Raw genomic sequence first — 27,263 nt, forward strand, 5'->3', positions numbered from 1 at the left:
CCCAAGAGCTACTAAATGCAGGAGTAGTTACCAAACCTCTCTCTAAATTTCTAATAAATACTGTATAATAGGAAGGGATTATACTGACAGACCAATTTACTTAAAAATAAGTAGAAGCATTTCTGACAAAACATTAGAGGCGTATGCTACCAGCAAACCTCGGCTCACACACTATCCTAGGTGGGCACTTAGTTATCCATATGTATTCGTGCTTAGATTTAGTGTAGAACTGTCCAAAATGGGAAGACTAGCACACATTTTTCAGGTTAAAATGTATTGCAATATGTTTAACAAAGATTCTGTTTTAATACAACTTGAAGTAGCTAATAAAGCATAAATTATGAATTAAGTTACTGCAGAGCATCCTAGGTTGGCACATATGGGCCCAGTATTCTATAGGGGCTTAGATTACCAACTTTGTTTTTAAATTTGAAAGCCTGCAATTAAAATTACCCCATGGCTACCACTAGGGGACAAATCAATTGTTGTTCCGTTTAAACGGCCAGTAGCTGCAGGGCTGACAGTTCTTCTTGCAGCCTCCTGAGGTTCGAGGAGTGCATTTTAAGTCGTCACTTTGGGCATCTAAATGGGAGTTTGGAGAGCCAGAGCAGGACTTCAGACAGGTTTAGCTGTTTTACGCAGGTAAACCCTGTCTGTTTGGGGTGAGACATGCAATATGCATGGGTGCCCAATTATCAACTGAATTGTGACAATTGTCTCGGCGTCTAAACTGTTCCATTTAGATATGTGGTTAGTTCTCTAAGATGTTTGGAACAACCTCCCTACAGAGTTCTTTCACTCTTCCTAGGTATTTAAGTGTACCTAGAAGAACTGATGCTGTTTGGAAGAGTGGTCACACCAAGTACTGGTTTGATTTAGGATTTCTCTTCTGTTCATTCACTTTGCATTTTGTTAATTGATAAAAATTAACTATTAACACTTCTAGTTTTGAAAGCATTCTTAAGGGCCCCATACACTAGACGATTTTGTACAATTTCAGCTCAATTCGGTTATTCGGGCCGATCCATCGTGGGAAATTGTGCATATTTGGTGTGTATACGATCCGATGTGCGGCCCCGTGAGCGTCGGATCGGATCCTCCAGGTCGTTAGTGCTGCACTCGTGATATGTCGTAATCGTATGGAATCGTACGGAAAAAGGTGTGGTTTTTGTGCTTGCGATATATCACATGCAATGTATCACACAAGTTTGACTGGCATTCTCCAGGACACTCCTAGCCCCTGAAGCCCTCAATCCAGCCCATCAGATGTATCTGGTGGTACCTGTGAATGCATGCTATACATCGCATGCGATATATCGGAGCTTGACATATCGTATGCGATGAATAGCATGCTCAAAAAAGTAAAATTGTACCAAATTGTTTGGAATCGTATGTAAACACTCCAGGGAAGCTCCCGGGAGAGTTCAAGGGAAAACGCCCCGACTTCAGCCTCTAGACATATTGTTCTAGTGTATGGGGCCGTTTACTTTGCTGCATTTTTTCCCACTCCTGTCTAAAACTTTTGCACAGTATTGTATATCAGAAATCAGTAGTGTCCATTTTAGCACCTTGCACTTGACACAACCCGTGCAGTTCCTCTCTACTACCTGGTGTCTCGCTCTTTTGGACTGGTGCTTCTAGCACACTCTGGTCATGATGCATCCAATCTTGTGTAATAAAATAGACAACTGATAAAACTATATCATGTTGGCAGATCATGATGGTATGAACTCTGGACCTTCCACCAGTGCTGGTGATGTTACTTCCAGAGCAATCCAACCTGGATCCGGATGAGGAATGGGGGGGATGGATGCCACAGTCTGTATTCTGACCGCTGGCATATCAAACCCAACCCATGCAGCATAACACACATCCAAGCACTGTTATAAGACATATTTAATGCTACGATAATCTATATTATAAAATGAAATGCTGACAAGAGAACTAGATGGGGAGGAAGAGATGGTGTAAGAGAGGGCAGAAAAGTGTGTGAGAGAGACCCCAATCAAAACAAACCAGGCATTGCTGGGGACACCAGCTGCTTTAACCTAATCAGTCAAGTTTCCCATTAGATATTAATGGGCCTATTTATCAGATAATATTTGCAGATATTCCCTGAATACATCTCTTATACACACAAATACAGATGTGTCCTCATATATTGTTAACCGCAATGCGCTAAAAGTCGCGGCATAACGTTTGCTAGCAGGAACGTGACAGTACAACAGGCGGGGGCAACCTTCCTGCAATGTTACAGTCACAAAAATCTGCCCAATAAACAAGACCTTGACTATCAATAACACCTCTGCTGTCAATAGAAATCAGACAGCTTTAGCTTTCCAATGATTAAGTAATGTAACCAAAACGAATGTAGTATTTTCTGTATATTGAACCTTGCAACACAAAAATAAAACTGCTATACCCTTTCACAAAAGAGCACACGTGTATATATACCTATGATGCATGGAGAAGACCAAACATCTTTATTTGATCGGCTGCTTAAATTATGCACATTATTTCTAAAAAGAAAAAATAAGATTTTACTTACCGGTAAATCTATTTCTCGTAGTCCGTAGAGGATGCTGGGGACTCCGTAAGGACCATGGGGAGAGACGGGCTCCGCAGGAGACATGGGCACTTTAAGAAAGAATTTAGTTGCTGGTGTGCACTGACTCCTCCCTCTCTGCCCCTCCTCCAGACCTCAGTTAGAGAACTGTGCCCAGAGGAGATGGACAGTACGAGGAAAGGATTTTTGTTAATCCAAGGGCAAGATTCATACCAGCCACACCAATCACACCGTATAACTTGTGATAACAACCCAGTTAACAGTATGAAAACAACATAGCATCAGTTCAGGACCGATGCAACTATAACATAACCCTTATTGAAGCAATAACTATATACAAGTATTGCAGAAGTAGTCTGCACTTGGGACGGGCGCCCAGCATCCTCTACGGACTACGAGAAAAAGATTTACCGGTAAGTAAAATCTTATTTTCTCTAACGTCCTAGAGGATGCTGGGGACTCCGTAAGGACCATGGGGATTATACCAAAGCTCCCAAACGGGCGGGAGAGTGCGGATGACTCTGCAGCACCGATTGAGCAAACATGAGGTCCTCCTCAGCCAGGGTATCAAACTTATAGAATTTTGCAAATGTGTTTGTACCCGACCAAGTAGCAGCTCGACACAGCTGTAGTGCCGAGACCCCTCGGGCAGCTGCCCAAGAAGAGCCCACTTTCCTAGTGGAATGGGCCTTGATCGATTTAGGTAACGGCAATCCTGCCGTAGAATGCGCCTGCTGAATCGTGTTACAGATCCAGCGAGCAAGAGTCTGCTTTGAAGCAGGGCCGCCAAGCTTGTTGGCTGTATACAGAACAAACAGTGCTTCTGTTTTTCAGACTCTAGCCCTCCTGGCTACATAAATTTTCAAAGCCCTGACCACATCAAGGGATTTGGAATCCTCTAAGTCCCGTGTAGCCACAGGCACCACAATAGGTTGGTTCATATGAAAGGATGAAACCACTTTTGGCAGGTACTGAGGATGTGTCCGCAATTCCGCTCTCTATCCATATGGAAAACCAGATAGGGGCTTTTATGTGATAAAGCCGCTAATTCAGACACTCGCCTAGCCGAAGCCAGGGCTAATAACATGACCACCTTCCAAGTGAGATATTTCAACTCCACCGTTTTCAGTGGTTCAAACCAGTCTGACTTTAGGAAGCCCAAGACCACATTAAGGTCCCAAGGCGCCACCGGAGGCACAAACAGAGGCTGAATATGCAGTACTCCCTTAACAAAAGTCTGAACTTCTGGGAGAGAAGCCAATTCTTTTTGAAAGAAAATGGATAGGGCCGAAATCTGGACCTTAATGGAGCCTAATTTAAGGCCCATATCCACTCCAGTTTGTAGGAAGTGTAGGAAACGGCTCAGATGGAATTCTTCCGTAGGAGCATTCCTGGCCTCACACCAAGAAACATATCTTCGCCATATACGGTAATAATGTTTTGCTGTTACTTCCTTCCTAGCCTTTATCAGCATAGGGATAACCTCCACTGGAATACCTTTTTCCGCTAGGATCTGGCGTTCAACCGCCATGCCGTCAAACGCAGCCGCAGTAAGTATTGGAACAGACAGGGACCCTGTTGCAACAGGTCCTGCCTTAGAGGAAGAGGCCACGGATCTTCCCTGAGCATTTCCTGCAGATCTGGATACCAGGTCCGTCGTGGCCAATCTGGAACAACGAGGATTGTTCTCACTCCTTTTCTTCTTGCTATTCTCAACACCTTTGGTATGAGAGGAAGAGGAGGAAATACATTGATGGACCGGAACACCCACGGTGTCACCAGGGCGTCTACCGCTACTGCCTGAGGGTCTCTTGACCTGGCGCAATACCTCTGCAGCTTTTTGTTGAGGCGGGACGCCATCATGTCTATCTGTGGCAGTTCCCACCGACTCACAATCAGTGCGAAGACTTCTGGATGAAGTCCCCACTCTCCCGGGTGTAGGTCATGTCTGCTGAGGAAGTCTGTTTCCCAGTTGCCCACTCCCGGAATGAACACTGCTGACAGTGCACTTACATGATTCTCCGCCCAGCGAAGAATCCTGGTGGCTTCCGCCATTGCCGCTCTGCTCCTTGTGCCGCCTTGGCAGTTTACATGAGCCACTGCGGTGATGTTGTCTGACTGGATCAGAACTGGTTGGTCGCGAAGTAAGGCCTCCGCTTGACGTAGGGCGTTGTATATGGCCCTTAGTTCCAGGATGTTGATGTGCAGACAAGTCTCTTGACTTGACCAAAGACCCTGGAAATTTCTTCCCTGTGTGACTGCTCCCCAACCGCGGAGGCTTGCGTCCGTGGTCACCAGGATCCAATCCTGAATGCCGAATCTGAGGCCCTCGAGAAGGTGAGCACTCTGCAGCCACCACAGGAGTGACTCCCTGGCCCTGGGGGACAGGGTGATCAACCGATGCATCTGTAGATGTGATCCGGACCACTTGTCCAACAGATCCCATTAGAAAGTCCTCGCATGGAACCTGCTAAAGGGAATGGCCTCGTATGAGGCCACCATCTTTCCCAGGACTCGAGTGCAATGATGCACGGACACCTGTCTTGTTTTAAAAAGGTTCCTGACCAGAGTCATAAGTTCCTGGGCTTTTTCTATCGGAAGATTAAACCCTTTTTCTGGGTCGTGTTCAGAATCATGCCCAAGAACGGCAGACGAGTCGTAGGAACCAACTGCGACTTTGGGATATTGAGAATCCAGCAGTGTTGTTGTAACACTTTCAGTGAAAGAGATACGCTGTTCAGCAACTGCTCTCTTGATCTCGCTTTTATGAGGAGATCGTCCAAGTACGGGATAATTGTGACACCCTGCTTGCGCAGGAGCACCATCATTTCCGCCATTACCTTGGTGAAAATCCTCGGAGCCGTTGAGAGACCAAACGGCAACGTTTGAAATTGGTAATGACAGTCCTGTACCGCAAATCTTAGGTACGCCTGATGAGGTGGATAAATGGGGACATGAAGGTACGCATCCTTTATGTCCAGTGACATCATAAAATCCCCCCCTTCCAGGCTGGCGATGACCGCTCTTAGCGATTCCATCTTGAACTTGAACCTCTTCAAGTATAGGTTCAGAGATTTAAAATTCAATATGGGTCTGACCAAACCGTCCGGTTTCGGAACCACAAACATGGTCGAATAATACCCCCTTCCCTGTTGAAGGAGGGGAACCTCGACCACCACCTGCTGAAGATACAATTTTTGTATTGCATTTAACACTATCTCCCTCTCTAGGGGGGAAGACGGTAGGGCCGATTTGAAAAACCGGCGAGGAAGCACCTCTTCGAATTCCAGCTTGTAACCCTGAGACACAATTTCTATTGCCCAGGGATCCACCTGGGAGTGAACCCACATGTGGCTAAAATTCCGAAGATGCGCTCCCCACTGGCCCCGACTCCGCCAGTGGAGCCCCAGCGTCATGCGGTGGATTTTGCAGAGGCCGGGGAGGACTTCTGTTCCTGGGAACTAGCTGTATTGTGCAGCTTCTTTCCTCTGCCCCTCCCTCTGGCAAGAAAGGACGCACCTTGGACTTTGTTTCTTTGTGAACGAAAGGACTGCATTTGATAATGCGGTGCTCTCTTAGGCTGTGAGGGAACATAAGGCAAAAAATTTGACTTTCTAGCCGTAGCTGTGGAGACCAGGTCCGATAGACCTTCACCGAACAATTCCTCACCCCTGTAAGGTAAAACCTCCATATGCCGTTTTGTGTCGGCATCACCTGTCCATTGCCGAGTCCACAGGACCCTTCTGGCAGAATTCGACATAACGTTTATTCTAGAACCCAGCAGACTAATGTCTCTTTGAGCATCTCTCATATAAAGGACAGCGTCTTTAATAATGCCCCAGGGTCAATAAAACAGTATCCCTATCTAGGGTATCAAACTCCTCTGATAAGGTATCAGTCCATGCCGCTACTGCACTACAGACCCAGGCCGACGCGATTGCCGGTCTGAGCAAGGTACCTGAATGTGTATAAATGGACTTCAGGGTACCCTCCTGTTTGCGATAAGCAGCATCCTTGAGGGTAGCCGTATCCTGGGACGGCAGGGCTACCTTTTTGGATAAGCGAGTTAAAGCTTTGTCCACCCTAGGGGAGGATTCCCACCGTAACCTGTCCGTTGGCGGGAAAGGATACGCCATAAGAATCCGTTTGGAAATCTGCAGTTTTTTATCTGGAGATTCCCAAGCTTTTTCACATAACTCATTCAGTTCGTGTGAGGGGGGAAAAGTTACCTCAGGTTTCTTTCCCTTATACATATAAACCCTTGTGTCAGGGACAGGGGTTTCCTCTGTGATGTGCAAAACCTCCTTAATGGCTATAATCATATATCGGGAGTGATTTAGCCAACTTTGGCTGTAACTTTGCATCATCGTAATCGACACTGGAGTCAGAATCCATGTCGGTATCTGTGTCAACAATTTGGGATAGTGGGCGCTTATGAGACACTGACGGTCCCTGCGACATAGGATCAGGCACGGGTTGAGACCCTGACTGTCCCAATGCATCAGCCTTGTCTAATCTTTTATGCAAAGAATTAACATTATCATTTAAAACCTTCCACATATCCATCCAATCAGGTGTCGGCGCCATCGGCGGAGACACCACATTCATTTGCTCCCGCTCCTCTCCCACATAGCCTTCCACATCAGACATGTCGACACAAGCGTACCGACACACCACACACACAGGGAATGTCCTTTCTGAAGACCGTTCCCCCACGAGGCCCTTTGGAGAGACAGAGTATGCCAGCACACACCCCAGCGCTATATAACCCAGGAATAACACAGTAACTTAATGTTAACCCAGTAGCTGCTGTTAATATACTTTTTTTGCGCCTAATTATGTGCCCCCCACCCCCTCTCTTTTCAACCCTCTTCTACCGTGTATCAGCAGGGGAGAGCCTGGGGAGCTTCCTCTCAGCGTGCTGTGGAGAAAAAATGGCGCTGGTGAGTGCTGAGGGAGAAGCCCCGCTCCCTCGGCGGCGGGCTTCTGTCCCGCTTAAATTTTATTTCTTTGGCGGGGGCTCCTACATATATACAGTGCCCAGCTGTATATATGTGTTTATTTGCCAGAATGAGGTCCCAAATGCTGCCCAGGGCGCCCCCCCCCCGCGCCCTGCACCCTAACAGTGACCGGAGTATGTGTAGGTGTGTGGAGCAATGGCGCACAGCTGCAGTGCTGTGCGTTACCTCCAGTGAAGATCACGAAGTCTTCTGCCGCCTGTGAAGTTTTCTTGCTTCTCATACTCACCCGGCTTCAGTCTTCCGGTTCTGCGAGGGGGACAGCGGCGCGGCTCTGGGACGGACGGCGAGGGTGAGATCCTGTGTACCAATCCCTCTGGAGATAATGGTGTCCAGTAGCCTAAGAAGCAGGACCTAGCTTCAGAGAGTAGGGCTGCTTCTCTCCCCTCAGTCCCACGATGCAGGGAGTCTGTTGCCAGCAGAGCTCCCTGAAAATAAAAAACCTAACAAAAAACTTTCTATCAGCAAACTCAGGAGAGCTCACTGAAAAGCACCCAGCTCCTCTGGGCACAGAACCAAACTGAGGTCTGGAGGAGGGGCAGAGAGGGAGGAGCCAGTGCACACCAGGAACTAAATTCTTTCTTAATGTGCCCATGTCTCCTGCGGAGCCAGTCTCCCCCATGGTCCTTACGGAGTCCCCAGCATCCTCTAGGACGTAAGAGAAAAAGAAAATACAGTAACCAGCATCAACATTTAGAAGTCAGTAAATTCATACAATCAAAAAGAGTTTGGTTAATTCGGTGCCTGTGTGCTTGGCACTAATACAGATTTGTTATTGCTGCAAAAGGTTACTTACCTATTCCTTCAAAATTCTACCTTTTCCAGGAGCTCTTCAAACCATTCCAGTTAACGGGGCGGGGGGATGAAACACATCCATTGAAGGATAAAATTCTGCCATACAGGACAAGTTGCCAGGGAGACCGTTTGTTTACTGTAGCACCAACTTCCTCTCCTGGAACATGCAACCTATGGGGAGTATAAGAGTGAACGAGCCCCCTCCCACACATTCCATGGGACTGATATCTGAAGGCAGCAGGCATGCTGCTATCACAAGTCTCCACTGACTAGTATTGCCAAACAGATCTGTAGCAGTATCAGACACACACCAAAAAACTCAGAAAGCAAAATATAGCCAAGTTTCTTACAAGAAAATTCAAGGTTGATAACTTTTGTTACAGATCATGACAGCTCTTTCTTTCTATCTAGGACTCTATGTTCCGATGTTAAACAATGTACAACAATGCAACCAGTGCTGGGAATGAACCCCCTCCCTACACACTATCATTAAACCTACATCTGCTAGAAAAATAACACGATTTCAACGGACTTACAAAAGATTATTACCGCTAAATAGCAGCTCCTATCTAATGCCAGTGGCCATATAGTCAAAACAGCATGTGTTTTACTACAGTAAAATAAGACAACCAATGACACTTCTTTTGATTTTTGGGGACAGAAACTTAAACACAATTTAATATGTGATTTTAAGCAACTACAGGTTGAGTATCCCTTATCCAAAATGCTTGGAACCAGAAGGATTTTGAATATCGGATTTTTCCGTATTTTGAAATAGTTACATACCATAATGAGATATCATGGTTATGGGACCCAAGTCTAAGCACAGAATGCATTTATGTTTCATATACACCTTATACACACAGCCTGAAGATCATTTTAGCCAACATGTTTAATACCTTAGTGCATTAAACAAAGGTTGTGTATATACACACACACACATTTCATTTATGTTTCATATACACCTTATACACACAGCCTGAACGTCATTTAATACAATATTTTTAATAACGGTGTTAATAACTTTTTAAACAAAGTTTGTGTACATTGAGCTATTAAGAAAACAAAGGTTTCACTATCTCAGTCTCACTCAAAAAATTCCGTATTTCGGAATATTTGGATATGGGATACTCAACCTGTACTAGCATCTCATCCAATGACATTTCTTTACATAATGTATATCACAGAATGCTGAGAAACCTACGACTGGGGTTACCATCATTAAGTAGGAAAATGGAGGGCAGTATTATCGGATGGTCACCCACACTAGAGGTCAAGAGTACAAACAACACCCCCCCCCCCCGATAGAAAAATAAAAATAAGATTTTACTTACCGGTAAATCTATTTCTCGTAGTCCGTAGTGGATGCTGGGGACTCCGTAAGGACCATGGGGATAGACGGGCTCCGCAGGAGACATGGGCACTTTAAGAAAGAATTTAGGCTCTGGTGTGCACTGGCTCCTCCCTCTATGCCCCTCCTCCAGACCTCAGTTAGAGAAACTGTGCCCAGAAGAGCTGACAGTACAAGGAAAGGATTTTGGTAATCCAGGGCAAGATTCATACCAGCCACACCAATTACACCATATAACATGTGATAACAACCAGTTAACAGTATGACAAATAACAGAGCATCAGGTCAAACCCTGATGCAACCATAACTTAACCCTTATTGAAGCAATAACTATATACACAAGTATTGCAGAAGAAGTCCACACTTGGGACGGGAGCCCAGCATCCACTACGGACTACGAGAAAAAGATTTACCGGTAAGTAAAATCTTATTTTCTCTAACGTCCTAGTGGATGCTGGGGACTCCGTAAGGACCATGGGGATTATACCAAAGCTCCCAAACGGGCGGGAGAGTGCGGATGACTGCAGCACCGATTGAGCAAACACAAGGTCCTCCTCAGCCAGGGTATCAAACTTGTAGAACTTTGCAAAAGTGTTTGAACCTGACCAAGCAGCCGCTCGGCAAAGCTGTAATGCAGAGACCCCTCGGGCAGCCGCCCAAGAAGAGCCCACTTTTCTAGTGGAATGGGCCTTAACTGATTTTGTCAGCGGCAATCCAGCCGCAGAATGAGCCTGCTGAATCGTGTTACAGATCCAGCGAGCAATAGTTTGCTTTGAAGCAGGAGCACCAAGCTTGTTGGAAGCATACAGGATAAACAAAGACTCTGTTTTCCTGACCCTAGCCATTCTGGCTACATAAACCTTCAAAGCCCTGACCACATCAAGCAACTCGGAATCCTCCAAGTCAGTAGTAGCCACAGGCACCACAATAGGTTGGTTTATATGAAAGGATGAAACCACTTTCGGCAGAAATTGTGGACGGGTCCGCAATTCTGCTCTATCCTCATGGAAAACCAGATAGGGGCTTTTATGTGACAAAGCCGCCAACTCAGACACACGCCTAGCCGAAGCCAAGGCTAATAGCATGACCACCTTCCACGTGAGATATTTCAACTCCACCGTTTTGAGTGGTTCATACCAGTGGGATTTCAGGAAACTCAACACCACGTAAAGATCCCAAGGTGCCACTGGAGGCACAAAAGGGGGCAGAACATGTAGCACTCCCTTTACAAACGTCTGTACTTCAGGTAGAGAAGCCAACTCCTTTTGAAAGAAAATAGATAGGGCCGAAATCTGGACCTTAATGGAACCCAATTTTAGGCCCAAATTCACTCCGGACTGTAGGAAGTGAAGGAAACGGCCCAGCTGGAATTTCTCCGTAGGAGCATTCCTGGCCTCACAACAAGCAACATATTTTCGCCATATACGGTGATAATGTTGAGCTGTCACGTCCTTCCTAGCCTTTATCAGCGTTGGAATGACCTCATCCGGAATGCCTTTCTCTGCTAGGATCCGGCGTTCAACCGCCATGCCGTCAAACGCAGCCGCGGTAAGTCTTGGAACAGACAGGGCCTCTGTTGCAACAAGTCCTGTCTTAGAGGAAGAGGCCACAGGTCCTCTGTGAGCATTTCTTGCAGATCTGGATACCAAGTCCTTCGTGGCCAATCTGGAACAATGAGTATTGTTCTCACTCCTCTTTTTCTTATTATCCTCAGCACCTTGGGTATGAGAGGAAGAGGAGGAAATACATAGACCGACTGGAACACCCACGGTGTCACCAGGGCGTCTACAGCTATCGCCTGAGGGTCTCTTGACCTGGCGCAATACCTCTGTAGCTTTTTGTTGAGGCGGGATGCCATCATGTCCACCTGTGGCAGTTCCCACCGACTTGTAATCTGTGCGAAGACTTCCTGATGAAGTCCCCACTCTCCCGGGTGGAGGTCGTGTCTGCTGAGGAAGTCTGCTTCCCAGTTGTCCACTCCCGGGATGAACACTGCTGACAGTGCGCTTACGTGATTATCCGCCCAGCGAAGAATTCTGGTGGTTTCTGCCATCGCCACTCTGCTCCTTGTGCCGCCTTGGCAGTTTACATGAGCCACTGCGGTGATGTTGTCTGATTGAATCAGTACCGGTTGGTCGCGAAGCAGGGATCCGCTTGACGTAGGGCGTTGTATATGGCCCTTAGTTCCAGGATGTTTCTGTGAAGGCAAGTCTCTTGACTTGACCACAGACCTTGGAAAGTTCTTCCCTGTGTGACTGCACCCCAACCTCGAAAGCTTGCGTCCGTGGTCACCAGGACCCAGTCCTGAATGCCGAATCTGCGGCCCTCGAGAAGGTGAGCGCTCTGCAGCCACCACAGGAGTGACAACCTGGCCCTGGGGGATCGGGTGATTAACCGATGCATCTGAAGATGTGATCCGGACCACTTGTCCAGTAAGTCCCATTGAAAAGTCCTCGCATGGAACCTGCCGAAGGGAATGGCCTCGTATGATGCCACCATCTTTCCCAGGACACGAGTGCAGTGATGCACTGACACCTGTTTTGGTTTTAATAGGTTCCTGACCAGTGTCATGAGTTCCTGAGCTTTCTCCATCGGGAGATAAACCCTTTTCTGGTCTGTGTCTAGAATCATGCCCAGGAAAGGCAGACGAGTCGTAGGAACCAACTGCAACTTTGGAATATTTAGAATCCAGCCGTGTTGCCGTAACACTTCCAGAGAAAGTGCTACGCTGATCAGCAACTGCTCTCTTGATCTCGCTTTTATGAGGAGATCGTCCAAGTATGGGATAATTGTGACTCCTTGCTCCTGCAGGAGTACCATCATTTCCGCCATTACCTTGATAAGTATTCTCGGTGCCGTGGAGAGACCAAACGGCAACGTCTGAAATTGGTAATGACAATCCTGTACCACAAATCTGAGGTACGCCTGATGAGGTGGATAAATGGGGACATGAAGGTATGCATCCTTTATGTCCAGAGACGCCATAAAATCCCCCCCTTCCAGGCTTGCGATGACCGCTCTCAGCGATTCCATCTTGAACTTGAACCTTTTCAGGTATATGTTCAGGGATCTTAAATTCAATATGGGTCTGACCGAACCGTCCGTTTTCGGGACTACAAACATGGTCGAATAATAACCCCTTCCTTGTTGAAGGAGGGGAACCTTGACCACCACCTGTTGAAGATACAATTTGTGAATTGCAGTTAACACTATTTCCCTCTCTAGGGGGGAAGCTGGCAGGGCCGATTTGAGGTATCGGTGATGGGGCATCTCCTCGAATTCCAGCTTGTATCCCTGAGACACAATATATATTGCCCAGGGATCCAACTGGTAGTGAACCCCCTTGTGGCTGAAATTTCGAAGACGTGCCCCCACCGGGCCTAGCTCCGCCTGTGGAGCCCCAGCGTCATGCGGTGGATTTTGTAGAGGCCGGGGAGGACTTCTGTTCCTGGGAACTAGCTGTGTTGTGCAGCTTCTTTCCTCTGCCAAGAAAGGACGCACCTCGGACTTTCTTGTTTTTCTGTGATCGAAAGGACTGCATTTGATAATACGGTGCTCTCTTAGGCTGTGAGGAAACATATGGCAAAAAATTTGACTTTCCAGCAGTAGCTGTGGAGACCAGGTCCGAGAGACCCTCCCCAAACAATTCCTCACCCTTGTAAGGTAAAACCTCCATATGCCTTTTTGAGTCGGCATCACCTGTCCATTGCCGAGTCCACAGGACCCTTCTGGCAGAAATTGACATAGCATTTATTCTAGAACCCAGTAGACTAATGTCTCTTTGAGCATCTCTCATATATAGGACAGCGTCTTCAATATCCCCCAAGGTCAACAATATAGTATCCTTGTCTAAGGTATCAAGTTCCTCAGACACGGTATCCGTCCATGCTGCTACAGCACTACACACCCAGACCGACGCGATCGCCGGCCTCAGTAAGGTACCTGAATGTGTATAAATGGACTTCAGGGTAACCTCCTGTTTGCGATCCGCAGCATCTTTGAGGGTAGCCGTATCCTGTGACGGCAGGGCTACCTTCTTGGATAAGCGTGTTAAAGCTTTGTCCACCTTAGGGGAGGATTCCCAGCGTAACCTGTCCGTTGGCAGGAAAGGATACGCCATAAGAATCCTTTTGGAAATCTGCAGTTTTTTATCTGGAGATTCCCAAGCCTTTTCACATAACTCATTGAGCTCGTGTGAGGGGGGAAAGGTTACCTCCGGCTTCTTTTCCCCATACATATGTACCCTCTTGTCAGGGACTGGGATTTTTTCTGTGATGTGCAACACATCCTTAATTGCTATAATCATATAACGGATGGATTTAGCCAATTTTGGCTGTAACTTTGCATCATCGTAATCGACACTGGAGTCAGAATCCATGTCGGTATCTGTGTCAACAATTTGGGATAGTGGGCGCTTCTGAGACCCTAAGCTGCTTTACCAATTAGCTCTCTGCGCTATTTATTATGGTATGGCTGATGTTCAAATGATCAAACTACAAATTTTACTATATTTCATATGTTTTAATACACATAAAAATTAGACCGGTCTAAAATATCATAAACAATGTAAAACAATAATAATCAGTATTATCAAAAATACTATAGACTTAACACAAGGAGGTGGAGCCAAGCTACTATATGCCCAGTTCTCGTAATGGACAAATAGTTTTAACTATACTTCAGTCCGCATATTAAACTTATTAAAATGCACATTCATTTATTTCTGTAACCCATGTAGGGATATGAGTTCCTTAAGTGCTTTTTAAAGATGAACAATGTTCCATATTCAACTGCTCGTCAGCAAAGACAGAAATAAAGCATGAAAATGCGCTCCTGGACGGAGCCTTACGTGTAATAACCGTCCGTGCTGTGTATCGCAAATTGAAGCCCCCAAAGGTCTGTGTCGCGGTCCCGGTTTCAGGGGATCAAGCGTCTGCAATGACGCCCGCTGATGACGAGGGTATCCAGCCACAGGGATCAACGAGACCGCACCGTTTTGGTGCTGCTTGCAAGCACCCAGGTCCCGGTCTCTCTCCTCTCAATTGCTGACGGGCTATTGTTGGTGGCGATGAACAGCAATATTGGTAAGTTCAAGAAGAATATATGGGTCCAAAATCCACACTTCGGACGCGTTTCGCTCCTTTTACAGAAGCTTTATCCAAGAATAATCTCCAGAGAATCCAGGACCCTTTTTAAAGAACAACTCTCCAACTCCATTGGTGCAGATAATGATGAATAATTATCACCTGTTGTCACACCTGCTCAACTACACCTCCTGCTCCAACCTCCTTATAATTACTTATGTTAGGTAGAAACTGTTTAGATTTATTTTATTCCTAAATGAATTCTAATGTATAATCATAAACATATTATTATCAAATCCATCCATATTTAAAAAACAAATAAAAAACAGAAAAAGACATATGTATATGTATGGTTGCAGTTTGTGTGTTGTGCTTCTGAGACCCTGACGGCCTCTGCGACATAGGATCAGGCACGGGTTGGGACCCTGACTGTCCTGAGGCTTCAGCTTTTTCTAACCTTTTATGCAAGGAATTAACATTATCATTTAAAACCTTCCCCATGTCCATCCAATCAGGTGTCGGCGCCGTCGGCGGAGACACCACATTCATTTTCTCCCGCTCTGCTTCCACATAGCCTTCCTCATCAGACATGTCGACACAAGCGTACCGACACACCACACACACAGGGAATGCCCTTTTTGAAGACCGTTCCCCCACAAGGCCCTTAGGAGAGACAGAGAGAGAGTATGCCAGCACACACCCCAGCGCTATAAACCCAGGAATAACACAGTAACTTAATGTTAACCCAGTAGCTGCTGTTTATATATTGTTTTTTGCGCCTAATTATGTGCCCCCCCTCTCTTTTTACCCTCTTCTACCGTGTATCTGCAGGGGAGAGCCTGGGGAGCTTCCTCTCAGCGGAGCTGTGGAGAAAAAATGGCGCTGGTGAGTGCTGAGGAAGAAGCTCCGCCCCCTTGGCGGCGGGCTTCTGTCCCGCTTAAATATGCAATTTTTGGCAGGGGCTCATACATATATACAGTGCCCAGCTGTATATATGTTTAACTTGCCAAAAGAGGTCCCAAATGCTGCCCAGGGCGCCCCCCCTGCGCCCTGCACCCTTACAGTGACCGGAGTATGTGAGGTGTGTGGGAGCAATGGCGCACAGCTGCAGTGCTATGCATTACCTCAGTGAAGAACGGAGTCTTCTGCCGCCTGTGAAGTCTTCTTTGCTTCTCATACTCACCCGGCTTCTGTCTTCCGGCTCTGCGAGGGGGACGGCGGCGCTGCTCTGGGATCGTACGGCGAGGGTGAGATCCTGCGTACGATTCCTCTGGAGCTAATGGTGTCCAGTAGCCTAAGAAGCAGGACCTAGCTTCAGAGAGTAGGGCTGCTTCTCTCCCCTCAGTCCCACGATGCAGGGAGTCTGTTGCCAGCAGAGCTCCCTGAAAATAAAAAACCTAACAAAATACTTTCTCTCAGCAAACTCAGGAGAGCTCACTGAAAAGCACCCAGCTCGTCCCAATTTGAAATCACTATCTCTATGCAACCACGAACCCACTCATGAATGAAACTACTCACTTCAAAAGGCGGGGAAGAGAGTTTCAAATGACTACCTCTAGATGCCAGCACACCAACAGCCTTTAGTCTCCTTGGTGCATATGGTCACAGTGAGGTTTATTTATGAGGCCATACCAGTTGCAACTGATGCAGGCTTTTTGTGCAGGTGACAAAGGAAAACGTTTAGAAATTAGTGATGACAGAACATGGAAAACAGCTTTTTTGATTTTCAGACGGAGCATCATTTCATCAAAGCTGTAAGGTTAACCATCACAATGTGCACATATGGGGATTACAGAATCCACACAAAACTGTAGAGCATGATTCCCCGAAAATGAACGTTTTGTGCCGTTTCTCAAAAAAAGGTTTATAGCCCTTTCTTTTTCGATTAAAACAGTTACAAGTCAAACCAATTTTGAAATGCTGCAGAACTGGCTGTTTTCACAACTTAATTAAGATTCTAATGACTTCATTATTCAGCAAGACGGAGCACTGCCACATTGGTATCTGCGGGTTCAACTTTTTCTAAATGACACACTGCCTCAATGTTGGATAGTTCACACGAGACACCAAGACTTGGCGCTACACTCTTGGCCTCCAAGATACCCAGATGTTAAACCCTGCGACTTTTCTTACGGGTATACGTCAAACACACTGTTTTTGTGCCACCATTAGCAACCAGTCTGAATCAACTCACAAACAAAATCACGGCAGCTGTGACTTCAGTGGAAGAAGACACGGAGTTTGGGACGAATTCAGCTATTGTCTTGATGTCCATAAAGCAGGTGGAGGGCACAACGAGCATTTATAAAATGGTTAGTAAAATTTGATAACTCATGAAACCGTTTGGAACTTTTAATGTAATTGTAACATTTAAATATATTGCTTTGAAATTGGGTTTATCTTTTTAAACTCTGCATATTACAAACATACACAGAATCCTTTATGGAAAGTGTTCCACAAATTACCTGGGCACAAATGTTGGGGTTGCCTGAAGAATCTCACATTTTCATTATAGTTTAGAAAATGAAAGCAAGGGGATGTGGTTATGTGACAGCTGGTCACTATACAGACGCCAGGATCCCGGACAGTTAACAGTCCACCGGTCGGCATGCCGACCAACAGGGACTATTCCCATGACATCCGCAGTGTGGGAATAGAACCTGTGGCGAGCGTAGCGAGCCATCTAACATACGGGATCCCGGCATTTGTATGGTGACCAGCGATGGCGTCCAAAGCAAGTGTAACTGCACATCGCTTTTTATGGGCAACGCCAGTTATCGGCAGAACAGTTTTCAATAAAATGTAACAGTTTTTTTTAGCTCACATTAAGGAGCACGACAGGCAAAAATTGGAATGGTTAACAGTTTGCTTTAGGGGCATTTGCCCTTAAGGAAAGTACTAAAAGCTACAGTGAAAGGACAACCGCAAGATCCCTGCAACCCAAACCTCCAAGGATTTTTCAAGCTTTACTCACTGGTAATGTATAAAAATAGTATGACTGCATCAATCCCTTAAAAAGATTTACAACACAGAAACTATCAAGTTATAGATACTCAAGAGGGATCCCACGTCTAATAAAGTATCTGCTTCTTATCAACTGCTGGTTAGGTATTCTGTACTGCTCCAAGCTAAAAGAAAAAAAAAAAAAAAAAAAGAAGCTTACTCAAAAACACTTGTCTTCATCGTGTTACCTCTTTACACCTTAATGTAACAGATTGTTTTGAGCGTCTAAACATCCCCTCTAAACAGGACTTTTTAGACGGCCTAACACTTGTCACAATTCAGTTGTGTTCATTGCGCATGTCGCGCCGAAACAGACAGGGTTTAGCCATCTAAAATGGTTAAAACCAGTTACGCCCAAAGTGCAGAGTTTCTACACATTGTTTCTCGCACCTTAGGAGGCTAAGAGAAAAAAAAAACACATTTCAGCCCCGCAGCTACCATGCACCTAAACAGAGCAGCAATTGAATTGCTCCGTTTTGCGCCCCCTGGCTGTAGCCACGGGGTAAAATAATTGAACTGGCCCATTTTCTGCAAGCCTACTGCTCTGGACTACTGCACAACTACAGGGCACGCAAGGACTATGTTTAATTAAAGCACCCTGTTGCTATACACTGCCTTAGGCTTCATGCCCAGTGGCATTTGAGATGCATATTTTTTTTTGGTGTAAATGCCAGTAAGAAAATATCAAATATACACACTTTAAAGAGAATTTGGTTTTTACCAGTATTTAAAAAATAAAATAAAAAATGTACTGAAAAGTGGGATATGGGAAGAGAGGATAACACAACACTAGCAGACATAAATAGTTCTGTTATCACTAGGAACAATTACAAAAGGGGCAGATTCAAATGTTTTTTTCACGGCCACCACTAGAGGGGAGCCCCGCGGGAACAATTAAATTGTTATGCTGTCTTGGTGCCCAGCAGCCGTGGAGGACACATTGGGGTCGATTCAATTCGGCAACTTATGAATAGCGTCGGGAATTAGCTCCCGACGCTATTCAATTCAGCTGCTAGTTACCCGCATTTGTCGGGAATTCTTCTCTCATCCCCGGGGGATGAGAGAAGAAAGCCGACAAAAGTGCTGCCTCGCGGCTGGCTAACGTGTGGCTGATTCTGTCGGGAATCAGCCTCGCGCCGGGGAGTTAAGTTGGAGAATGCCCGTTCTCCCGACAATTCAACCTGTTTAGTCGGCGAGAACGGGCCATCGCCGACTTAACTGTAGCTGAATTGAATAGCGTCGGGAGCTAATTCCCGGCGCTATTCATAAATTGCCGAATTGAATCGACCCCATTGAGTACACATTTTTTCTCGCAGCATCTTGACTGTTTTGGCACGACATGCAATGTGCATGGGCGCCCAAACACAATTGAATTGACAGTTGCTTGGATGTCTAAAAAGTCCCACTTAGACAGGATTTTTAGAATCCTAAAACAATTGAATCGTCCCCTTTGCGTCAGATCCATTAATCTTGAGTCAAAAAAACAAAGTAAAATTCTGAAATCAAAACGTCGCTAGATGTGCACCCTTTAGATAAGCAGTCTATTCTTATGTACAATAATGGGATGTAATTCCACTTTGCAGCTTAAGACAAGCTTACATTTGGAATTCAGGCCATGTGTATGTCAAGGAAATGGATGGCAATTTAAACGGAAAGCACTTTAAAAACAGGTGAACAATCTTCAAACAGAATTAGTAAACTTGTTTAAAGTAGTTCCTGACAGAGGACTACAGGAGAAAACTGCATCCCATCAAACTATTGTGCCAGACCAATAACAACAATCTTGACAGCCATACATAACTCATTTACAAGGAGTCAATTACAAGTCACATGATAATATCACTAAACATAAAACTCTTTATTAACTCTTTATTCTCCAAGCTTGCAACACAAGTGCCACTTAATAGGATAAGGTGGCCAAACAGACTTAATACTGAAAAGTCAGACTTAATACTGAAAATGCTAGTTGACTTGCTTCCAAATACAATTTCTGGTAGAGAAATGTAAGCAAATTAGAACACAAAAGGGGTCAATTCAATTCGGCAACTTATGAATAGCGCTGGGAATTAGCTCCCAACGCTATTCAATTCAGCTGCTAGTTACCCGCAATTGTCGGGAATTCTTCTCTCAGAGAAGAAACCCGACAAAAGTGCTTGCTTGTGGCCGGCGCGAGGCTGATTCTGTCGGGAATCAGCCTCGCGCCGGAGAGTTAAGTCGGAGAATGCCCGTTCTCCCGACAATTCAACCTGTTTAGTCGGCGAGAATGGGACATCGCCGACTTAACTAGAGCTGAATTGAATAGCGTCGGGAGCTAATTCCAGGCGCTATTCATAAATTGACGAATTGAATTGACCCCAATGACATTTGCCACTTTAATAATGCGACTACCTTGACCACTTTGACACGGCTTGAATGTAAACACTAACGGGAGGGAAGATGTATAAAAAAAAAAATGTGGTGGTGCTGGTGAGGGGGGAGTCTTAAAGGAATATTCAAGAAGAATCTGCAAGCGTTACCAGCCAGCAGCTAAAACCATTCAGACTACTTCAGCTATAAAGAGATGAACAAGGAACTTTGATATTACAGAGAACATGTGTCCATTAAAGGGCATGACAAGCACTCTTACATTGGGCAGCTGTTCAAGAATGTTCTAGCATAAGTTAAATACATATGGGATCCACAGTAGGCTGTAATGTTCTAATGCACGGGCATCACTGAATAAAGTCTACGTAGGAAAACGGATATACAAATCTGCAATACCAATAGTGACAACACCGATTTGTCAAGGAGAAAGGGAGAAAGGGAGCTGCTCTGGCAGACACACAACATAGCTTAGCACTTACTAGATTCTTGGCTAACCATGGTAAGTTATTTAAAGGATGTGCTTTCAGCTCCAGAAATGTATTTGTACTAATTACCAAGCTATTAAAGCTCTGCTTGATGGACCTGCAGCACAGTAAGAAGGAACACTGACTTAACCACTGACTAAAAGGACAATGAAGTACTAGGTAAATTGCCAGAAAGAAAATAGTTTTTTCTCCCATTTTATTAAAGATAGTATAAAAGTGCATTTTGAAGACACAGGGGTATTTCAATTAGAGTCAGAAACTGCTGTCTTGTCTGAAAGACAGCAATTTCCGACTGGAATAGGTCGGACGGGGGTTCCGACCTACCCAATCCAGCCTCATTCTTTCAAACTTGTCGGGAAACTGTCGGAAAGCACGTGGACCGGCGGAATAGCTGCCGATCCACGTGCTGCTGTCAGAAATGGGGCCAAATCCAACAGGTTTTGGTCCCGTCAGACAATGTCAATCCGACTTTTGGCCATCCTATTGAATAACCCATGTCGGAAAGAATCAGACATTAATTGAATATACCCCTTAGCAATACTGAGAATTATTCAGCATTCAGAATTGTTAAAAACATATGCACACGTCAGTTTCAGATTCTTTTTCATTTTCCCCGTCTTTAATATGATCCATTACATACAGTAAGTAAAGAGTATGCATTTTTCAATTACACTGGAGCTCGGGTAGTTTTATTTATAAGGCTGGGGCCACTGGCATTCAATGTGTATGCAAACAGCAGCAACAGTGCAGATGGTTCAAATATATTCTCTTGTACTGAACCAACATTGTATAGTGTAGAATAATAAAAATAAATTTACACAAGTGATTATGCTGAAAATTCTAACACACTAGAAGTGAGGTACTGTTCCAGAACAGCACATCACACCCACCAAAAGTTTTCCCTCGTGCCATCAAGCAGTATAGAGCTATGTTGGCACTACCCTAAATAGCTGATATGTGCGCAGCAATGCCCAATGGCCCGAATAAGACTACGATAAAAATATCACACATTGCTGTCAAATGAAGTGAAATGTGGCTTTTTTTTTTTCAAATCACTACAGCCTCATGCCCACAATGAAGGAAAATTGTATGTATTCTGCTTAAAAACTCCAAGAAAATTGCTTTAATGTAACAGTAATAATTAAAAAAAAAAAAAAAAAATGACATTATATATATATATATATATATATATATATATATATATATATATATATATATATATATATATATATATATATATATATATATATATATATATAGGTAGCAAACTGTGTAACAAACAGCGGCACTCAGAGACTGACACAGCGTGAATAAAGTGCTGGTGCTTTTAATTCATGGCTGGTAACTCCAACGTTTCGGGGCACGCAAGCCCCTTTTTCAAGGTGAGCCAAATACAAAGTGTGAAAACAGTGCAAAACATTTACCTTTATGGTGAGGAGGACCCACGTGTGGGAAGGTGTGCAGCGTCCTGGGGAGCCTGGAGCTTCCGCCCTGGATGTGGTGACGTGTCAATGCCCCGGTCACGTGACCTCCAGCGTGTCCCGGGCCGTCACGTTGCCTTGGCAACCAGACGCTCCTTGGTTGCCATGGATGCCTACGGCAAGTGCGGGTGCTGGGGTTGCGGAGGAAGCGTGACTTCAGGCTGAGGGTGATTGAGAGTGAAATGACAATTACATAAGATAGGAAGAAACTGTTACAGTGTGCTGTCGTAACATACAGCATACCAAAAACAGACATGATAAACTGGATTAAAAGATCACCTGGTAGTCTAGCACTAGCAATCTCATAATGGATCAAAGAGTCATTAATGATAAACACCTAAATTATACAATACTATACCAGTGAGAGAAATACATATTAAGCGGCACGCATAAGTCATAAAGTGTGAGGGCTGATGGGTCTGGTACATGATCAGAAATGTCAACAATACAACCGTCCCCATAGTCAAATGGTGGAGACAAGTGCTAATAGATATTACTCAGAAGACACTCCATTGGATTCTGTCGTTAAGACCTTTCGGCCTCACAGTGTCCAATCTATACATCCACGTTGCTTCCCGTCTAAGTAGGGTGGCTGCTCTGTCTCCGCCTCTTGGATTAATGGGGATATGGTCAATAATTTGGAACTGTAAATCTTTCAACGTATGTTGCTTCTCGACATAGTGTCTGGCCACGGGTTGTTCCGATTTCTTGGATAAAAGTGCTGCTTTTAATGCGGACCTGTGCAGGGCAAATCGCTCCCTGGCATTGCGTATGGTCTTGCCTACGTACTGCTGTTTACATGGACACGTAATTAGGTAGACTACATGAGTTGTAGTACAGGTGAGTACGTGCTTGATACTGTAGGAAGTCCCTGTGGAGGTGGATTTGAACCTTGTGCCAGTGATCATAGTTTTACAGGTTTCACAGCCTAAGCATTTATAGCAGCCTGATGTTTTAGTTAGAAAATTAGTGGTAGGCGTGGAATCAAATCCTGTGATGTCTGGATGTACCACAAAATCTTTAATGCTTCTGCCTCTTCTGTAGCACATCATGGGTCTTTTCCTCCTTAGCCCAGTTAGGTTCTTATCGGTGGAAACTATGGGCCACAGTGCATTAAGGGCCCGTGGAATTACAGCACTGGATGTATTATACTGTGCCACGAATGGTACAATGTCATTACTCTTCTTGATGGTCGGAGTTAGAAGTTGTTCTCTGTTTGTCATCAAGACTTTTTGTTCGTTGGCGAGTAATAATTTGCTGTTGTAGCCTCTCTGTTTGAACCTTGTAGTGACATTATCCAGAGCAGATTCCAGTTGTGTCGGATCACTGGTAATTCTGGCTGCCCTCATGTATTGAGATTTAGGAAGCCCCTTTTTGAGGGCAGTGGGGTGATGGCTGTTGTATCGTAATAAGGTGTTTTTGTCGGTTGGCTTATAGTACACCTCAGTATGCAACATGCCGTCTTTGATGATGACGTTAACGTCCAAATAATTTAGTTTAATCGGGTCACACTGCGATGTGACTCTAATGGTGGACGGTCTGTTATTAATGACTCCGATGAACTTTTCAAACCTTTCTTTGCCTCCGGTCCAGAGCAAAAACACATCATCTATATATCTACAATAATGTAGTATATATTGTGAGTAAACATCATTATTGAAAAACATAGCCTGTTCTTCCTCTAACATAAAGACGTTAGCAAACGAGGGAGATACATTGCTTCCCATGGAGCAGCCGCTTACTTGCCGATAATACTTTCCATCGAATAAAAAATAATTGTGGGTTAGTATCAGTTCGAGTAATCGCAGGAACAAATCATGATCAAGATTGCTCATATTGGCTTTGGTTAAAAACGATCTCATTGCCGTTAGCCCTTGGTCGTGCGGAATGCAGGTGTATAAGCTACAGATGTCAACTGTGCAGATGATGGTTTCCGCGGGTATCGCATCGACTGTCTTGAGTAGATTTAAGAAGCTGGTAGTGTCCTTGAGGTAGTTTGGTTGCGCCAGGATGAGCGGCTGCAATATACTGTCCAGAAAAATGGAGATCGGCTGATAAAGTGCTTTGTGCGCAGAAATTATCGGCCTGCCGGGAGGATGATCTAAACTCTTATGTATTTTGGGGACCAGAAATAACAGGGGGACCACAGGGAAATCTTGTTTGAGCGCTTTGCATAGTTTGCTGGTCATTAACCCGGTATTGAATGCTGAATCAAGGATGTTATCCACTTCAATTTTGAATTGTTTGGTTGGATCCGCAGTCAGTGCTTCATAAACTGATGTATCACCCAGCTGGCGGTATGCTTCCTGTTTATAGTCGCTTAAATTCATAATGACTATACCACCCCCCTTGTCTGCGGGGCGGACCACTATATCCTTGTAGGTGGCAAGTTGCTTTAGGGCTTTGAATTCAGAGCGTGACATGTTGCGATGATGACTCTGATTAGCCTGGGTGTACTTCATCAAGGAATCGTCCAGTAACCGTGTAAAGGTTTTTATTGATGGATTGGACGATGGTGGATCAAACTTGGAGCTGCGGGTGGAGTTAATGAAGGACTGGTGCGGTTCTGAAGTGGTGACTGGAACTTGATCTTGAAAGTGCTCTTGTAAGCGGAGTTTGCGAGTGAATTTGTGTAGATCAATTTGCCAGGTCAGTTCATCAAATTCATTTGTAGGGACAAATGAGAGTCCACGATTTAATACTTTAATTTCCAATGGGGTGAGTTCTCGATCAGAAAGATTGTAGGTGGTATCTACTTCTTGTTTCTGGAGCCTTTTGTTTTGTTGTCCCCTGCGGGTGGGCGCCCTCTGGTTTTTGTGCCTGCTTCTGTGGCAGGCTTTGCCCCTAAAGGGGGATCCTGGGCTTCTGGGGGACCTTCTGAGTCGGCTAAGACGAAATCGCTGTCGCTATTGGAGGTGGCATTGCCTTTCTGCCTCTCACCGGGTTCCCCCCCGGAAAGCCATCGATAAACTCGATTAGTTTCATAATCCTCCTGGACTGTCAATAATTTGACCCGTTTGAATTTGATCAATTCTTTTTTGTGATTGTCGCAGGCCATTTGTAGTTTCTTGATAGATGCTTGATTGCTATCAGAAGTGAGTAGTGTATGGTGTTCCTGTTCAAAAGACTGAATTTTATCACGGGTGATTTTCAATTCCCTGCCGGCTTCCTCTACCACCAGCAGCATGAGATCCATGCTGCATTTGTTGAGGATGCCGGTCCAGCGTTCGCAGAACTCTACGTTAAATCTTCCAATTGTAGGAACGTTGCGAATGCGAAATCCTCTGGGTATTATTTTTTCGCGATAGTAGTTGGACAGGGAGATCCCGTGCATCAAATAGTCCACTTCTCTTTTTTTCAATTTGAGCAATTGATGATAGATGTCGTCCATGCAGAGTTCCTCATCAGCAGCAGTGAGTCCCTCGGTAAATAGCAATCGGTCAGCATCTGCATTTGTGAAGCTATATAATTTGGCCTGGTTACTGGCTGCTGCTCCGCGAGCTGTTGCTTGTGACATCTTGTGCCAGGATCACTTTTTAATCACAGGTCTGAAATAAAAGTGCAAAATTGTGGAGTGTTCCACTGTGTAGAAACGTTTCTTCCTGTTAAAGTGCAGGTGGTGATAAAGTGCTGGGGTGCAAAAAAGTGCTGGGTTGACCTTTAGTGGATCGTGCTCATCATGAGGTAAACGGATATGTTTGTATTTAAAAAGTCTTACGATGTTTGGAAGTTCGGGGGTGCCTTATCCCAGGTGGACATTAGCACACATAGGTGCTGAAGTCCTATGGATACTTGCAGTTGTCGGATCGGCACTCTCCTAGCGATGGATATGTTGCTCAGGTGCCATCTGGAGGAATTAATGCAGGTAGCAAACTGTGTAACAAACAGCGGCACTCAGAGACTGACACAGCGTGAATAAAGTGCTGGTGCTTTTAATTCATGGCTGGTAACTCCAACGTTTCGGGGCACGCAAGCCCCTTTTTCAAGGTGAGCCAAATACAAAGTGTGAAAACAGTGCAAAACATTTACCTTTATGGTGAGGAGGACCCACGTGTGGGAAGGTGTGCAGCGTCCTGGGGAGCCTGGAGCTTCCGCCCTGGATGTGGTGACGTGTCAATGCCCCGGTCACGTGACCTCCAGCGTGTCCCGGGCCGTCACGTTGCCTTGGCAACCAGACGCTCCTTGGTTGCCATGGATGCCTACGGCAAGTGCGGGTGCTGGGGTTGCGGAGGAAGCGTGACTTCAGGCTGAGGGTGATTGAGAGTGAAATGACAATTACATAAGATAGGAAGAAACTGTTACAGTGTGCTGTCGTAACATACAGCATACCAAAAACAGACATGATAAACTGGATTAAAAGATCACCTGGTAGTCTAGCACTAGCAATCTCATAATGGATCCCCGAATGGACCCCAGAACTTCCAAACATCGTAAGACTTTTTAAATACAAACATATCCGTTTACCTCATGATGAGCACGATCCACTAAAGGTCAACCCAGCACTTTTTTGCACCCCAGCACTTTATCACCACCTGCACTTTAACAGGAAGAAACGTTTCTACACAGTGGAACACTCCACAATTTTGCACTTTTATTTCAGACCTGTGATTAAAAAGTGATCCTGGCACAAGATGTCACAAGCAACAGCTCGCGGAGCAGCAGCCAGTAACCAGGCCAAATTATATAGCTTCACAAATGCAGATGCTGACCGATTGCTATTTACCGAGGGACTCACTGCTGCTGATGAGGAACTCTGCATGGACGACATCTATCATCAATTGCTCAAATTGAAAAAAAGAGAAGTGGACTATTTGATGCACGGGATCTCCCTGTCCAACTACTATCGCGAAAAAATAATACCCAGAGGATTTCGCATTCGCAACGTTCCTACAATTGGAAGATTTAACGTAGAGTTCTGCGAACGCTGGACCGGCATCCTCAACAAATGCAGCATGGATCTCATGCTGCTGGTGGTAGAGGAAGCCGGCAGGGAATTGAAAATCACCCGTGATAAAATTCAGTCTTTTGAACAGGAACACCATACACTACTCACTTCTGATAGCAATCAAGCATCTATCAAGAAACTACAAATGGCCTGCGACAATCACAAAAAAGA

The 27,263-nt window shown here is 45.1% G+C and overlaps 1 protein-coding gene across 5 annotated transcripts in view; it reads right to left on the minus strand.

Annotated features, from left to right (window-relative positions):
* PKN2 (protein kinase N2) overlaps window positions 1-27,263 on the minus strand; it is a 308,544-nt gene that overhangs the window by 219,514 nt on the left and 61,767 nt on the right. For 2 of the 5 annotated variants that reach the window (XM_063939946.1, XM_063939945.1), the window contains one exon: window positions 17,789-17,942. The exons of 2 other annotated variants lie outside the window; for them this stretch is intronic. In XM_063939946.1, coding sequence (XP_063796016.1) covers window positions 17,789-17,818 — 30 coding nt within the window. In that variant the 5' untranslated portion in view covers window positions 17,819-17,942. Of the gene's footprint in view, window positions 1-8,380; window positions 8,480-17,788; window positions 17,943-27,263 lie in introns of those variants that run through there. One more of the 5 variants, XM_063939948.1, reaches the window with a different exon arrangement.

This window comes from Pseudophryne corroboree, chromosome 9 (assembly GCF_028390025.1).
Source record: "Pseudophryne corroboree isolate aPseCor3 chromosome 9, aPseCor3.hap2, whole genome shotgun sequence".
In the NCBI taxonomy this organism is placed as follows: Eukaryota; Metazoa; Chordata; class Amphibia; order Anura; family Myobatrachidae; genus Pseudophryne; species Pseudophryne corroboree.